Below are 17,133 nucleotides of genomic sequence, written 5' to 3'. Positions count from 1 at the left end.
ATCTATTGTTTTGAACTTTTCTATCGATCCTAAGATTTCATAAGGCCGACAGTCAGCCATAGTGTCCGAATATTATCCGTACAAACTTTGAAGGCATGCATTTATGTAATCAAGTTGTAATCAAGCAGCGCCATTTTAGATTTTTAACGGAAGAGAAATGTCCTTCAAACTCACATGATTTGAACGGTATAATTTTATATTTAAAGTTTATCCTCAAGTCAAGAACCTATAGATCGCCGTCAATAGAATAGAATTTTAGATGTGTCATTAAGAATTTAGGGCGGAACTATCTCTTGATTGAACACCGACCCTCGAGCGACGACTCCTTTTTTATCTCTGAACAGTATATTTGATATCATACTAACTGAACTTTACTGCTCTCAAGGAGAAGATTTGGATTTTCTGTTTTAAATAGAAATTTCCTAATTATAAAATCACGACTGTTTGTATATAATTGTAATTTTTGTCGCATCATTTGGGAAATCCGCGATTTTCGCGACAGAATTTTACCCACCCGCGATTTTCGCGCTTGGCTGACCGAATCCGCTACAAATCCGCGAAAATCGCGAAATCCGCGAGAATCGCGAAATTCGCGCCTGTTGTAACAGCCCTGGATTTATCAAAAATAAGCCGCCAGAATTATTAATTTGAAGCAAGGCTAGAATTTTCTTTCTAATATTTTACATTTTATCATTCGCTCTTCTCTATATTGTTTTAAATAAAAAAAAAACATACGATTAAATGAGGTGGCTCATAATGCCTCATATGAGCACACGCAGAAAGACATGGTTTTCAAAAACTTTCCCAAGTTGTTGTCCTAAGTTGATGTTTACATTAATTATCGACATAAGATGGAAGAAAACATATTATAGTACAAGTCACTAACATTTAAACGATAGTTTTTGCTGTTTTTCTATGCATTCCATGACGTTTTCCTTAGGCGGCCCATATTGCCCCGATCACCCCTATATCTCTAGAACGCTAGAACCAGAGACGGACAAGTTTCCCTAACGCTTCCATTCTTCCACGCGCATGCCTTTCCTTACGCCTGATACATAGGCAGTTTGCTAACCACAAAAGCAAACCTCTCTGCCATTCCTTTCCCCCAGTCCATACACTCCCGCATGAACTGGCGTAGATGCAGTCGGACTCCACGGTCTACAGTGGACCAGTATAAGTGCAACATCATTTCCTCCCCCTTCCCCACATTGATCTGCATTCTGACGTGGCAGGGCCATTGTTGCCTCAAAATAGAAGATCACCAGCACTTATACACTGAGGGTGTCTGTTAGTCCCGAGCAGTCATTCGCTTGGTTCCTTGTGTAAGTGCAGCTGATCTGGCGATACTGGAGTAGCATCCACGGGCGGCCAATGAAGCTCAAGCTCAAGGTATACTTAAAGCTTATCCTACGGAAATCCACTTCGAACAGGGACTGTTAGGAAGTTTGACCATTATTTCGTTCTATAGTGATGATGGTACAACGTTCAAATTATATTCTTGAAATTAAAAAAAATAGGTTCTGATTTTGGCACGGTTCCGTTTTTGGCAACTGAAAATTTCGACTTTGTTGCCAAAAACGGAATCCCACTGTAGTACTTTTGTCACTTCAATAGATTACAGCAAATCAAAGGTAAGTTGTTTCGAAAAATATCCAAGTTTCAAACCTCAATACCATCTACGCTGCAGAAGGTAGTTGCAACGTTACAAAAGAAACATTAGGTTGGGCGTCTATAGTGACAGAAAGGCATAAATCCCAAAGAGACGAACAGTATTTGAGAGCAAATAGCATTAAACGGCAAATAAAAATCTTAGAAACAGCAAAAACGCAAAAAATCAGCAAAATGCAATGCAGCTGTGATGAAATCACAGCCAAAAAAACGGCTAGAACGAAAACAAACGCGAAAAAACAACAACTACGATGAAATTGGCAAAAAACGGCAGAAAAGAGGTAAATACTGTAGAAGAAAGGCTAAAACGCATAAAACAGTGAAAAACTCTAAATAACACAAACACACAAAAAGGCCACGGCATAAACCGGATAAACGACAAAGCAAAAAGATAAAAAAAAATCCAAACGACAGATAACGGAAAACAGGTAAGAACAAACAATTCGAAAAAGCGGAAGAGATGAAATGCAGTGGCGAAGGCTAAAATAAATAATAATAAAATATCAAAAACGACTGGAAAACCCTAAAAATTGTTGAAATAAAACAACCAGGCTATTCCTCTACACCGCAGGCTACTGACTGATATCGCTACCACCAGCTCCTCTCTTTTATTTCATGTCTGAGTATCTCCACTACAGGGTGTGTGATGTACCTGCTCTCCAACACTCCTCCTCATCACACATCCTTCGAAACCGCACATCTACCAGCGAGCTTTCTGTCCTTCAAGCTCCTCGTGGCACCGAGCTCCTCCTAGCTACCGAACTCCTCCGAAGCTCCTCCTAGTCAGCTGCACCATCATCCTCTTGGTTAACCACACCGTTCTCTAAGCTCTTCTTGACTTCCGAGTTCTTCCAGCGCTTCCGAGCTCGTCCTCTCCGACCAGTCAGTAGCCTGCGGTGTGGAGCAGAAGCCTTGTTTTGTAGTCGTTTTTATTTCAACAAAAATGACAAGAAAACAGCAAAATAATTCAATAAATTAAGGTAATTGAAGGAAACCATGAATATCAGTAAACAACAGCGAAAACTGTCACAGGCAAACATTTTTAACTTACTTAAGGCGAAGTAGGCCGTCATAGAAATTTGTACGCGTCGTTGATGATTGTTTCTAATTCATCCCACGATTTCGAATCAAAGAAAATCAGTTGGTTTTGCACTGACACAGCTGAAAAAGTATCAGTATACTTTATACATGTTAGCGCGTACAGTGATACTTTTTCAAGTCAATATTCGTGATCAAACGTCAACATCCCACCGCAAAATCGCTAGTGTTTGGAGGTGATTTTAACCTCCAACTTGCCAAATAACCTCCAAATCATCACCTCCAAGTTTGTTCTAATACCCTCCGTTATATGAAATATGGTGGCGGGTCGATCGTCACAAGTTTATCGTTAAACAGTCAATAAACTATCAAGACTGAGTTTTATCACTTTGAAATGCAAGCTGAAAAGTCATCATTGTTGCCAAAACGAATGACGGGCTACTAAGCCTTAAACAGGGAAACACTCAGGAAAATGCAAAGAAAATCAAAAGAACAGAAGAGGCAATAAACGCCAAAGAACGGCGTTTTCTGTGGTTTATATGGCAACTTCAAGTTCAAATTGAAAATTACCTTGGCAAAATTGATACATTGAATTGGATTAGAATTGGTTTGAATTTGATTTAACAAGAAGACAAGAATACACGCAGACAAGCAGACAATCCAAATCCAATTATATCCAATTATATCCGAATTAAATCCAAATTTAATTCAAATGCAATCCGAATCCATTTCTAATCACAATCCAATAAAAATCCAATCAAAAATCAATCCAAATCTAATCTTTAGCGTGTGGCACAGTACAACGATATTCTATGACCTGGGAAATCGAGAAAACTTTAAACTCGCTTTCAACAAGCTGATAGTCCTAACATTCGTACAGAACATTCAAGTACTTATATGGAGAATAGCTTTGCAATTATATGCGTTTCCGTCATGTCATGTCATGTCATGTCATGTCTGAGCTCTAGCAGTACACCTTAACCTTCCGGCGCACATTCCCTGGCAAATTTGGTCCAGTATGGTCCATTCGGAACCGGTTCCTGGAGTCCCGGGAGGTGGCCAATCTGGACAATTCGATTAAATTACTAAGATTTGAACCCCAAAACCAGATGAATTGTGTCCAATTCTTGACGATTTTTTATGTTTGGATGTATTTTGCCAAAAGAATGAATGGATGGTTGTTCTGGTTCTTTTGGAGCACCGGAATGGCCACCGGGAAACCCGTAATATGGGACCACTAAGTTTTAGCACCAAAAGTAGGCATGCGACGGCTCAATCTTCATGATTTTGAATCCCTGTGACTCTTCTAATTCAATTATTGATGAATGACCACTTTGGTTCTTCTGGCCCACCGAAATAACCCAGGAATGGCCACCGGAGATACCCGTTTTGTGAGACATTTCAGTTTTTGTGTCAAAACTAGGCATGCGACGGCTCATTCTTCATGATTCTGGATTCCTGTGACTCTTCTAGTTCAATTTTAGATGAATGACCACTCTGGCTCATTGATACCACGAAATAACCCAGGAATGGCCACCGGAGATGCCCGTATTTTGGGTCATTTTAGTTTTTGTACCAAAACTAGGCATGCGACGGCTCATTCTTCAGGATTTTGGATACATGTGACTCTTCTAGTCCAATCATTGATGAATGACCACTTTGGTTCTTCTGGCCTACCGAAATAACCAAGGAATGGCCACCGGAGATACCCGTATTGTGGAACATTTTAGTTTTCGTACAAAAACTAGGCATGCGACGACTCAATCTTCACGATTTGAAAACCTGTGACTCTTATAGTTCAATTATTGATGAATGCCAACTTTGATTCTTCTGGCCCACCGAAATAACCCAGGAATGGCCACCGGAGATGCCCGTATTGTGGGTCATTTTAGTTTTTGTACCAACACTAGGCATGCGACGGCTCATTCTTCATGATTTTAAATACCTGTGACTCTACTATTTCAATTATTGTTGAATGAATGGATGGTTTTTCTGGCCTACCAAAATAACCAGGAATGGCCACCGGAGATACCCGTATTGTGGAGCATTTCAGTTTTTGTACCAAAACTTGGCATGCGACGGCTCATTCTTCAGGATTTTGGATACCTGTGACTCTTCTAGTCCAATCATTGATGAATGACCACTTTGGTTCTTCTGGCCTACCGAAATAACCCAGGAATGGCCACCAGAGATACCCGTTTTGTGAGACATTTCAGTTTTTGTGCCAAAACTAGGCATGCGACGGCTCATTCTTCAAGATTCTGGATACCTGCGACTCTTCTAGTTCAATTTTAGATGAATGACCACTCTGGCTCATTGTTACTACGAAATAACCAAGGAATGGCCACCGGAGATACCCGTTTTGTGTGTCAATTCAGTTTTTGTACCAAAACTAGGCATGCGACGGCTCATTCTTCATGATTTTGAATACCTGTTACTTTTCTAGTTCAATTATTGATGAATGACCACTTTGGTTCTTCTGGCCCACCGAAATAACCCAGGAATGGTCACCGGAGATACTCGTTTTGTGTGATAATTGAGTTTTTGTACCAAAACTAGGCATGTGACGGCTCATTCTTCATGATTTTAAAAACCTGTGACTATTGTAGTTCTATTATTTATGAATGACCACTTTGGTTCTTCTGACCCAAAGTGAATGGCCACCGGAGATACCCGTTTTGTGTGTCATTTCAGTTTTTGTACCAAAACTAGGCATGCGACGGCTTATTCTTAATGATTCTGGATTCCTGAGACTCTTCTAGTTCAATTATTGATGAATGACCACTCTGGCTCATTGTTATCACAAAATAACCCAGGAATGACCACCGGAGATACCCGTATTTTGGGACATTTCAGTTTTTGTACCAAAACAAGGCATGCGACGGTTCATTCGTCATGATTCTGGATACCTGTGACTCTACTAGTTCAATTTTAGATGAATGACCACTCTGGCTCATTGCTACCACGAAATAACCTAGGAATGGCCACCGGAGATACCCGTATTGTGGGACATTTCAGTTTGTGTACCAGAACCAGGCAGACAACGGCTCAATCTTCATGATTTTTAATACCTGTGACTCTTCTGGTTCAATTAGGCAGCGTCCATTAATTACGCAACGCTAAAATTGGAAATTTTCGACCCCCTTTCCCCCCCCCCGTAAACCCTTTTTGTATGAAAAATTTAAAATTTTTGTATGAGTCGTAACGCTTGAGCCTACCCCCCCTCCCCCTAGAGCGTTACGTAATTTGTGGATGCCGCCTTATAGATGAATGATCACTCTAGTTGATTGTGGCCGAGAATAAAACCTGAAGTTTGTAGACACAAAAGTCAATTTGGACATATTGATTTGTAAAATTTGTGAAAAATAATGGAATCGTTCCGGTGAGCTTCGATCTCACGACCCCCAATATGGTAGACTGGGCGCGTTAATCAACTACGTCATAGAACGGGTAACGATTCTACAGCGTCGTTGGCCAACCTGAAACCTGAGGACCTGAGTGGTCATTTACTTATTATTGTGTGTGACAAGTCACATGCCCGAAAAATCAGGAAGGTTGAGCCGTCGAATATCTTGCTATGGTACAAAAACTATTGTACCCCACGATACAAGTTTTTTCTGTGGACATTCCTGGGTTAGTTCAGCGACAGCAAAGGACTAGACTAGCCATCAGTCCTTTATTGTGTGAGATAGATCACATGCTCAGAAAACTAGGAAAATTGAGCCGTCACATGTCTAGTTTTGGAACAAAATCTGAAATGTCTCACAATAGAGCTAAATTCTTCTTCTTGGCATTAACGTCCTCACTGGGACAGAGCCTGCTTCTCAGCTAGTGTTCATATGAGCACTTCTACAGTTATTAACTGAGGGCTTTCTTTGCCTAAGTTGCCATTTTCGCATTCGTATATCGTGTGGTAGGAACGATGATACTCTATGGCCGACCGGAAATCGAACCCAGACACCTTCAGCATGGCTTTGCTTTGTAGCCGCGGACTTTAACCACTCGGCTAGGAAGGCCCCATAGAGATAGAGATAACACCGGTGGTCATTCGATAGTAACAATTATCCAGAGTGGTCTTTAACTTATAATTGAGTCACAGGTATTATAAATCATGAAGACTAAGCCATCGCATGCCTTGTATCAGTATAACAACTTAAATATCGCACAGTATGGGTATCTAAGCTGTAATTCTTGGTTATTGTGGTAATAAAATATAACCAAAGTCGTAATTTATTTATAATTGAACTAGAAAAGTCACAGGTATTCAAAAACATGAAGATTGAGCCGTCGCATACCTAGTTTTTGTACAAAAACAGAAATGTCCCACAATACGGATATCTCTATTGGCTATTCCTGAATTATTTCGGTGGTCCCGAAGAGTCAGTGCTTATTCAGCTATACAGTACTGACCTGATTTTATCAGCCCCCGATTTTGTCTGCCACCGATTTTGTCAACCTATTTCAAATTCGTCAAAACATTGTTTTCGTCATGTAAACGTAAACGTAGTGTTACATTGAAACTGATGATGGTGTTTGATGTCATGCACACATGGTCGTAGCCATAGGGGGCAATGACAATGCCCCCTCCCCTCTGGACGATAGAAAATATGTACTTCGGGAATTAATCTTGTGTTTAAATTCTGCAGCACTCGTATTTACTTGTCTGTAAAATTTCTGAAGTAATTCTATAAAAAATCTTCAAAACACTTCTGTATGAATTTTAAACTACATTTTAGGAAAATTTATGTGGAAAACTCCGGACGGAACATTCTTTGAATTATACTTAGAGAAATTTCAAGAAATGTTTCTAGGCAATTATTGCTGCTATTTTGAAGAAGTATCTAAAAATTTCGGTGTTTTGGGACAAATTCTTAAAAAATTTAACGTTCATATATAACTAGGAATTCAGATTGGTCCCTTTTGTCTTACTGGCCATAACAAAATTGCTGATCAAACGGACCACAACGAATCGGATCTTCAGCTTTTTTTCCAATAATTATTTCTCCACGAATTAAAATGGTCCCGTTACTCAACACTAAAACAACCGATTTCGTCAGGTTTCTCATTTTGTCAGCCAAAAATTTATCGAGGGGCTGACGAAATCGGGTCCTTTCTGTAATTGAATTAGAAGAGTCACAGGTATTCAAAATCACAAAGAATGAGCCGTCGCATGCCTAGTTTTGGCACAAAAAATTATATATCCCACAATACGGGTATCTCCAGTCGTCATTCCTGGGTTATTTCGGTGGGCCAGAAGAACCAAAGTGGTTCATCAATAATTGAACTAGCAGAGTCACAGGTATTCAAAATCATGAAGAATGAGCCGTCGCATGCCTAGTTTTGGTACAAAAACTAAAATGACCCAAAATACGGGCATCTCCGGTGGCCATTCCTGGGTTATTTCGTGGTATCAATGAGCCAGAGTGGTCATTCATCTAAAATTGAACTAGAAGAGTCACAGGAATCCAGAATCATGAAGAATGAGCCGTCGCATGCCTAGTTTTGACACAAAAACTGAAATGTCTCACAAAACGGGTATCTCCGGTGGCCATTCCTGGGTTATTTCGGTGGGCCAGAAGAACCAAAGTGGTCATTCATCAATAATTGAATTAGAAGAGTCACAGGGATTCAAAATCATGAAGATTGAGCCGTCGCATGCCTACTTTTGGTGCTAAAACTTAGTGGTCCCATATTACGGGTTTCCCGGTGGCCATTCCGGTGCTCCAAAAGAACCAGAACAACCATCCATTCATTCTTTTGGCAAAATACATCCAAACATAAAAAATCGTCAAGAATTGGACACAATTCATCTGGTTTTGGGGTTCAAATCTTAGTAATTTAATCGAATTGTCCAGATTGGCCACCTCCCGGGACTCCAGGAACCGGTTCCGAATGGACCATACTGGACCAAATTTGCCAGGGAATGTGCGCCGGTAATTGGTTCCTTATTACAGAAAAAAATTATGCCAAAATATCCATCAACCGAATAGTACCGATGTGAACTACATATACAGAACTGCGATGGGAACTTACTTTTCGGATGTTCCGGGTTTCCGGAACCGGGTATGGATAACTAAGTGATTTGAGAATCTGTATTCCCAGTCCACGTGAATACCTATTCAACAAAATGAGAACGGTTCAGATTGCTTGTTTAGTTACGAAACTACAGGTCGTCAAAGTAAAGGTCTCTAAAGGGACTTTTTTCAGATGTAGCAGGTACCCGGTGGCCACAGTGACCAAATCCGGATCTCCGGGAGGGTTCCTGAAACTAGACATGTGTGCCCTTCATTTAAGCCCAACAGAACTAAATTCGGTCAACACACTGATTTTTGCGAGCTGTTTGAATTTTCGGGTCGAAAACGACCCTAAGTCACAATTTGTAACTTTTTTTATGGAAGCTCCCCTAGGGGTCATTCAAAACTTTTGTTTCCCAAAAACAAAATTTGCCACAAAAAAATAATTGTCAGAAAGTTTCAAATTGCTAGGTTATTTTAATCAAAAGTTACATTGATTTGAATTTTGAAATGGGTCGAAAAAGACCCAAGGTTCTTACTAAGGTTAAATATAGCATGGTTGATGTAACTGGACACATACAGCAGAAAGAGAAAAGAGAAAAAAATCATTTTTTTAACAGAAATACGGTAAGACCAAAGTAATTTAAATTGACTACTTGTTACAACATTTTACAAAAATATATTGTTGAACGCGTATCTGCTGAAAAGCAAAGACATTGTTGAATATTGTTGAACAAATCAATTCAATAGGTATTTTCATAAATATAATTATATGGTTAAACTAATTATTTTAGATAAAACTGTTAATCAATTCTACTTGATTTGCTCTCTGTAACTGCATGATTACTTTTAATTTTCTTCTAACTTCTCCTAACTATGACGGGTTTGTATAAACAAAACAAAAAATCACTCAAAACGCCAATCGAAGGCTGCCACATCTCGCCGGGCATCATCGGTTTATGGGTCTCCGACGTCGCCCAAGAGCGACCTCCTCCACGGTAACGACAATGGTAACAGCAACAACACTCCCACTAACACCAGGTATCCGGCCACTACTACTACCATCACTACCACTAGCATAAGTAAAATTGCCGATCAGCCTCTTTCGCCGGCAAAAACTCCTTCGAAACAACCCAAGGTATGCAATGCTTTAACCGTTTGTGTTGATTTTCGTCGTTCGCTTGTTGCTTCCTAGATTTCTCTGGTAGAATGTCGCTTGCCAATCACCGTATGTGTCTTCCGTATTACTCACAGCTTCCCCCATCCGATCACGCATCAACGTTTCGTTCACCTCGATCACCGATAGGATCAAATTCACCAGCGTGAACCTTCACTTTTCCATATGATCTTCGTTAACGTATCTCCCAATTTCTTCCACAGAGCGTCGATTCAGATGCCGCATCGCTCAATCTCAACTCCACGGAAAACGATGCCCCGGAGGTGGAAACCTCCAGCGAGATCATGGCCGACGACAACAAGCCGACCAACTCCAACGACGAAAGCTGGACCGACGTCAACCTGAACGACGAAGGTCCCACGGAGAACACGATCGTGCCTCCTGGAGGCAAATCGATGATGCGTGGCGCCGACATCTCCGGGCAAACCAACCCAGCTGGACAGCTGTCCGGAATGGGACCGGGTGATCACTCGAACAAACTTGAATCGGACATTTCGGTGGTTCGTGTCCCGGATAACTACCAATCGTCAGCAGCGGCCGCACGAGGACGCCCGGAAGATCTGAACTTGAAGGCTCCGTTTGTTGGGCAGATCCCCATGGCGATTCCCTCGAGGGAAGCTAGTTTGACTCAAAAATTGGAGATCGCGTTGGGTCCGGTTTGTCCCTTACTACGCGAAATAATGGTAGATTTTGCTCCATTCTTGTCCAAGACCCTGGTCGGATCGCACGGTCAGGAACTACTCATGGAAGGCAAGGGATTGACCACCTTCAAAAATAGTCACTCGGTCGTTGAGCTTGTGATGTTGCTGTGCTCGCAAGAGTGGCAAAACAGCTTGCAGAAGCATGCCGGATTGGCGTTCATCGAGTTGATCAACGAAGGTCGACTGCTGTCGCACGCGATGAAGGACCACATCGTCCGAGTCGCCAACGAAGCTGAATTCATCCTCAACCGAATGCGTGCCGACGATGTGCTGAAGCATGCGGACTTCGAATCCCAGTGCGCTCAGACGCTGCTGGAGCGTCGCGAAGAAGAACGAATGTGCGATCACTTGATCACGGCTGCCCGAAGGCGGGACAACGTGATCGCCAGCCGACTGCTGGAGAAGGTTAGGAACATTATGGGTAATCGCCACGGAGCGTGGGGTGATAGCAGTGGAGCCTACCAGAAGCAGATCTTCTGGAAGCTGGATGCCTGGGAAGATGACGCCCGGCGAAGGAAACGAATGGTTCAGAATCCCCGAGGATCGAGTCATCCTCAAGCTACCCTGAAAGCATCCCTGGAGAACGGCGCAGGCGAAGAGGGCAGAGAACCCTCACGGGAGGAAATCTACTCGCAGATTGCGGTACCGCGATCGCAACAACCCGATCTTTTGGACGATTCGGAGTTGTTGATCGAAGATCGTGAACTGGACCTGGACCTAACCGGTCCGGTTAACATAAGCACCAAGGCGAAGCTCATTGCGCCTGGTTTGGTAGCACCCGGAACGATGTCAATTACCTCGACGGAGATGTACTTCGAAGTGGACGAGGAAAACCCCGAGTTCCAAGGCATCGACCAGGAAGTCCTGAAATACTGTGATCATCTGCACGGCAAATGGTACTTCTCGGAGATTCGCGCCATCTTCTCCCGTCGATACCTGCTACAAAACGTGGCTCTGGAGATATTCCTTGCCAGCAGGACTTCGATTCTGTTTGCATTCCCCGATCAACACACGGTCAAGAAGGTGATCAAGGCTTTGCCGCGGGTTGGCGTCGGCATCAAGTATGGCATTCCGCAGACTCGTCGCGCATCGATGATGTCTCCACGCCAGTTGATGCGTAATTCCAATATGACCCAGAAATGGCAACGCCGAGAAATATCCAACTTTGAGTATCTGATGTTCCTGAATACGATCGCCGGTCGGACCTATAACGACCTCAACCAGTACCCGGTGTTCCCTTGGGTGCTGACCAACTACGAATCCCGGGAACTGGACCTCAGCCAACCATCCAACTATCGTGATCTGTCGAAACCAATCGGAGCCCTCAATCCTTCTCGACGAGAGTACTTCGAGGAGCGATATGAAAGCTGGGACACCCCTGGAATCCCTCCGTTCCACTATGGCACCCACTACTCCACATCGGCGTTTGTGCTAAATTGGTTGATTCGGATGGAACCCTTCACAACGATGTTTCTGGCGTTACAGGATGGAAAATTCGATCACCCCGATCGTTTGTTCTCCTCAATCGCCCTGTCGTGGAAAAACTGTCAACGCGACACCTCGGACGTCAAAGAACTCATTCCCGAATGGTACTTCCTGCCGGAGATGTTCTACAATTCGTCTGACTACCGACTTGGACAAAGGGAAGACGGCAACCTGGTCAACGATGTCGAACTGCCGCCTTGGGCGAAGACTCCCGAAGAATTTGTCCGTATCAACCGGATGGCTTTGGAGTCCGAATTCGTTTCCTGTCAATTACACCAGTGGATCGACCTGATCTTCGGCTACAAGCAACGCGGACCGGAAGCGATGCGTGCCACCAACGTATTCTACTATCTAACCTACGAAGGCAGCGTCGACCTGGACACGATAACCGATCCCGTAACGCGCGAAGCTATCGAAAACCAGATCAAGAACTTCGGTCAAACGCCGAGCCTGTTGCTGATGGAGCCGCATCCTCCGAGGAGCTCGGCCATGCATCTATCGCCGATGATGTTCAACACAATGCCCGACGACGTCTGCATGTCCCTGAAGTTCCACCTGAACTCGCCGATCATCCACATCTCGGCCAACACGTACCCGCAACTGCCACTGCCTTCGGTTGTGACTGTCACGGCTGGCCATCAATTCGCGGTCAACCGCTGGAACTGCCAGTACACCGCCAGCATCCAGAGCCCCAGCTATGCCGAATCGTCCCAAAATGTCAACACCAATCTGCCTCTGACGATGGATCCCCTGCTATGTAAGGACTCTCGTGATCTAAGAATTTCACTGAATAACTCGCTTTTTCCACCTCTAGCACAAATCAACGGCCACAACAACAGCCAACAGCAGAACCGGCGCCATCTGGGGGACAACTTCAGCCAAAAGCTGCGCATCAAGTCGAACTGCTACGTCACCACGGTGGACAGTCGGTTCCTGATTGCGTGCGGCTTCTGGGACAACAGTTTCCGCGTGTTCTCGACGGAAACGGCCAAGATCGTCCAGATCATCTTCGGTCACTTCGACGTGGTGACGTGTCTGTCGCGATCGGAGTGCAACATCACCTCCGATTGCTACATTGCGTCCGGATCGGCCGATTGCACCATCCTGCTGTGGCACTGGAACGCCCGAACGCAGAGCATCGTCGGCGAAGGAGAGGTGAGTTGTGAGAGGTTGGACGACACATAACGTGAAGTCATTCATCTATAATTTCTTACAGATACCAACGCCTCGGGCAACGTTGACCGGACACGAAACGTCCGTAACATCGGTTGTGATTAGCGCAGAGCTGGGTCTGGTGGTTTCCGGATCAATAAGTGAGTATCCTTAAGTGAGATCCCGAACATAACAGATATTGAACGATTCCTCTTCTTCAGACGGACCGGTACTGGTCCACACGACGTTCGGCGATCTGCTGCGTTCGCTGGAAGCTCCGACGGATTTCATCTCGCCGGAGAACATCACCCTCTCGCGGGAAGGTTTCATCGTCGTCAACTACGACGAAGGAAACGTGGCCGCGTACACGATCAATGGCAAGCTGCTGCGGCACGAATCCCACAACGACAATCTACAGGTGTGTCGGAACCGTCCGCTAAGTCACGTGGACTATGTTTCATGGTTGAAATTCTTTTCAGTGTATGCTCCTATCGCGGGACGGAGAATATCTGATGACTGCTGGAAACAAAGGAATCGTCGAGGTTTGGCGCACCTTCAATCTGGCCCCACTGTATGCTTTCCCGGCATGTAATAGTGGAATCCGATCGCTGGCGTTGACGCACGATCAAAAGTGAGTAAAATTTTCTTGGTCTTTTTGTCGTACTTTATTGCTGTTGAACGATCAACGAATTGATTCCAAATAATGGTTCTAAGTGCAGGCCTACTCGAGTTTTTTCGATGTATGAATTCCCTCTGATGGAAGGATATGAGTTATGAAAAGGGTCTGCGTGGACTGTTGGAATTTGAATTTGAAACGTGTAACTTTCTTAGTTATTAGGTCACCAAGTGGCTCTATAGTTTAGTTGGCAAAGCACTCGTCTAACTCACAAGAGTCGTGGGTTCGAATCCCACATGAGCACGAAGTTTCTCATAAATTCACTTATATTTATCCAACTTTACCACGCGTAAGTTGTAGAGTTGATTAATTTAAAAACCATGCGGATTGGATTACCAAACAACTCAACATATGTGTCAATGCCGGAAATTGAAGTTTTCAGAAAATCCGACCTGAAATGTTCCTATGAATTATTTTTTTGTTTGCGTTTACTGTTTGTATTACTGTATGTATGTTTCCAAATTATTTCCAGAAATTCAAATTGAAACCGATTCAGGTATTTGCCTAGAAAATACATTAATGAAATTTTAATGATTCTTAGGAATTCCTCCATGAAATAAGTTCAATACACCTCCAAGAATCCTACCTGGATTTTTAGGGATAATCCCAGAAGTTACTCCAAATACTCTACTATGAATTTCTTTAGAAATTCATCCAAAGATATTAACACATATATTGAAATGGTTATTAAATTTCGGCATGGTCATTAAATCAATTAACTTCTCACGCGTGGTAAAGATGGATAAATTGTGAGTGAAATTATGAAAAAATCCACGTGCTAGCATACAAGAGTCCTGTGTTCGAATCCCAGCCGAGCACGTGGATTTTTTTCATAATTTCACCCATAATTTATCCATCTTTACCGCGCGTAATGAGCTAATTAATTTGATCATCCAAAGATACTGTCACAATGTTTCTCAAGAAAATCTTGGAGTACAGTCAATGATTTTACAATCCTAGTAATTTTGCTAGGATTTCGTTCAAGCTACATTGATTTTCAATGAACTTGAGACAAATTGTATCAGATAAATACTATAAAATAGTTACAATGATATAATTACAGCTAATCAGATTGATCCAACAGTCAACTAACTGTTTCAATAGTAAAACTATTGATAAACAATAAATTTAATATAAACATTTTTTTTTAACTATTTGGCCCATATTCAAAACGAAATAGCCGATGAATGTCGTGGAAAATAGAGAGTTAAAGAACTCAAGCAATTGTTTGTCCAGAGATGCCTCCACTGATTTTTTAGCGTTTCCTCAAGAATTTTCGTTCAGTTTTTCGAAGAATTTCTCCAAGGATGCCTTTAGAAACAACTCTAGAGATTCTTTCCATATTTGGTTCAGAAAGTCTATCGGAAATTTTACAAGGAGTTTCTCAGAAAAATTCTCAAATAATTAATCTAGGATTTTTCCTAAGGAATCGTCATGGACATTTCTCAAGACATTATGGGAAAAATCCTTGAAAAAACAGAGAATAGAGCTGAAACAAATTCTATAGTACTCTTTGATGAAACTCATGTAGAAATTCCTGGTAAACTCTTGCGAAAATCTCTGAAAAACTCCTTAACTTCTGAGGAAGTCTTGGGGTTTTTTCTACATGACTTGCTAAAATAATTATTTAAAAAATATCATTGCATCGCTGGATAAAACACTACAGATTTACTTGTTTTTAATTATGAATCGTGGTTTACGGCTAACCAGCCGAGTGGAAGTTTAACAACTACCGAAAAGCTAAACATTACATATAATTTGCAATTGGATTAGATGGACAAATTGATGTGAAGATTTGCGAAAAAGTTACACGTCTTCTCAGTGAGAATCGAACTCACGACTCCCCGATCTCTAGTTAGGGCGCGTTACCACTACGCCATGAGAGGACTCATGAACGCAGAAGTTAACCTGAATTCGATTTCAGCTCAATAATCACGTGGTCCTTTTTCGCAAAGCGCACCTCTTTCGGAAGAATTAGATGTCCATCCAAACACAACGCTTTCTATATATTTCCAATGCCTAACCCGAGAGCGCATTGTTTTTTAGATATAGGAATAGCACAGGTTTCCATTGAGTGGGCTTCCCAACTAGAGATCGGGGAGTCGTGAGTTCGATTCTCACTGAGAAGACGTGTAAATTTTTCGCAAATCTTCAAATCAATTTGTCCATCTAATCCAATTGCAAATTATATGTAATGTTTAGCTTTTCGGTACTACATATTTTTTCTGTAGGCATTTCTTGAAAAAAAACGTCGAGCAAAATCTCTGAAGGAATTTGTGTGTCGTCGGAATAATAGCTGTAGTATACGGAGGTGTGAAACCTAAATTTAATTTTTGAAGAATCGAAGGATGTTTGAAAAATTACTCCGGAATTGTTTCGAAGAACTGCATGAATAATTCGAGGATGGAGAAGTTTTATATAAATTTTAGGAGGAACTTAATGATGAATCACTGGTCGATTTTTTAAGGTAGGTATTCCAGGAATACTTGTTAAAATATTTACAGTAATAACTTCTGAGAAAAAATGACCAGTTCCTGAGATAAGCAGTATATGAATTCACGAAGTAATTTATATAAAAAAGGGTTGGAGAAATAAGTGAATGAATCGACGTAGGAACGCCTTAAGGAATTCTTGTAGGGGTTCCTGGAAAACCTTTTAACGAATTTCTTGTAAGTCCTTGGGGGTTCTCTTAGAAGAAAACAACTCCTACTTATTTGGGAGATTTGCTAGAGTAACAACTGTATAAAAAAAATATGGATAGCTGGAATTGGTGAATAAATCTCTAGAGGAAACTCTGGAACAGCATTTTGAACATGTTCAGAGTAATCTCTGTGCAAATTCCTGGTTAGGTATTTTGTATCGGAGTTCACTAGAGAGAGATGGAAACTATATTTACTTTCAAAACCATTTCAATCAAAAAAGAGACTTTAGAAACCTTCCATTAAAAACATAGACTTTTTAAAAGCATGCATTCAAATAGAGACCAAGTCTCTAAAAAGAGACCTGCATCCAGCCCTGCAGTTCATACGGGGATTTCCGCTAAGCTTTCCGAAAAATCTTCCTAGGATTCATTGGAAAGTATCGTTAGGAATTCCAAGCATGCAAATTAAAAAAAAAACAGCTCAACGATACTCTCTGAGAATTCTTTCAAGAAATCCTCCTGAACTTTCCTCAGAAATTGCAGTTTTTCCAGAAGAATTCTTTCAAGATTTCCTTTGGCAA

At 42.1% G+C, this 17,133-nt stretch overlaps 1 protein-coding gene across 17 annotated transcripts in view; it reads left to right on the top strand.

Moving 5' to 3' along the window:
• LOC5565116 (neurobeachin) overlaps nucleotides 1–17,133 on the top strand; it is a 415,182-nt gene that overhangs the window by 386,007 nt on the left and 12,042 nt on the right. For 11 of the 17 annotated variants that reach the window (XR_002499236.1, XM_021839344.1, XM_021839334.1 and 8 more), the window contains 6 exons: nucleotides 9,649–9,858; nucleotides 10,101–12,840; nucleotides 12,898–13,238; nucleotides 13,300–13,396; nucleotides 13,457–13,653; nucleotides 13,715–13,866. Coding sequence is in view for 16 of the 17 variants with exons in the window: in XM_021839344.1 (XP_021695036.1) it covers nucleotides 9,649–9,858; nucleotides 10,101–12,840; nucleotides 12,898–13,238; nucleotides 13,300–13,396; nucleotides 13,457–13,653; nucleotides 13,715–13,866 (3,737 nt within the window). In the remaining variant the exon portion in view is untranslated. The remainder of the gene's footprint in view (nucleotides 1–9,648; nucleotides 9,859–10,100; nucleotides 12,841–12,897; nucleotides 13,239–13,299; nucleotides 13,397–13,456; nucleotides 13,654–13,714; nucleotides 13,867–17,133) is intronic. The other 6 variants (XM_021839432.1, XM_021839378.1, XM_021839442.1 and 3 more) reach the window with 1 other exon arrangement.

The sequence above is a fragment of the Aedes aegypti genome, chromosome 1 (assembly GCF_002204515.2).
Source record: "Aedes aegypti strain LVP_AGWG chromosome 1, AaegL5.0 Primary Assembly, whole genome shotgun sequence".
NCBI lineage: Eukaryota > Metazoa > Arthropoda > Insecta > Diptera > Culicidae > Aedes > Aedes aegypti.
Note: the sequence above shows the minus strand (reverse complement) of the source record. Positions and strands in the feature narration are given on the sequence as shown.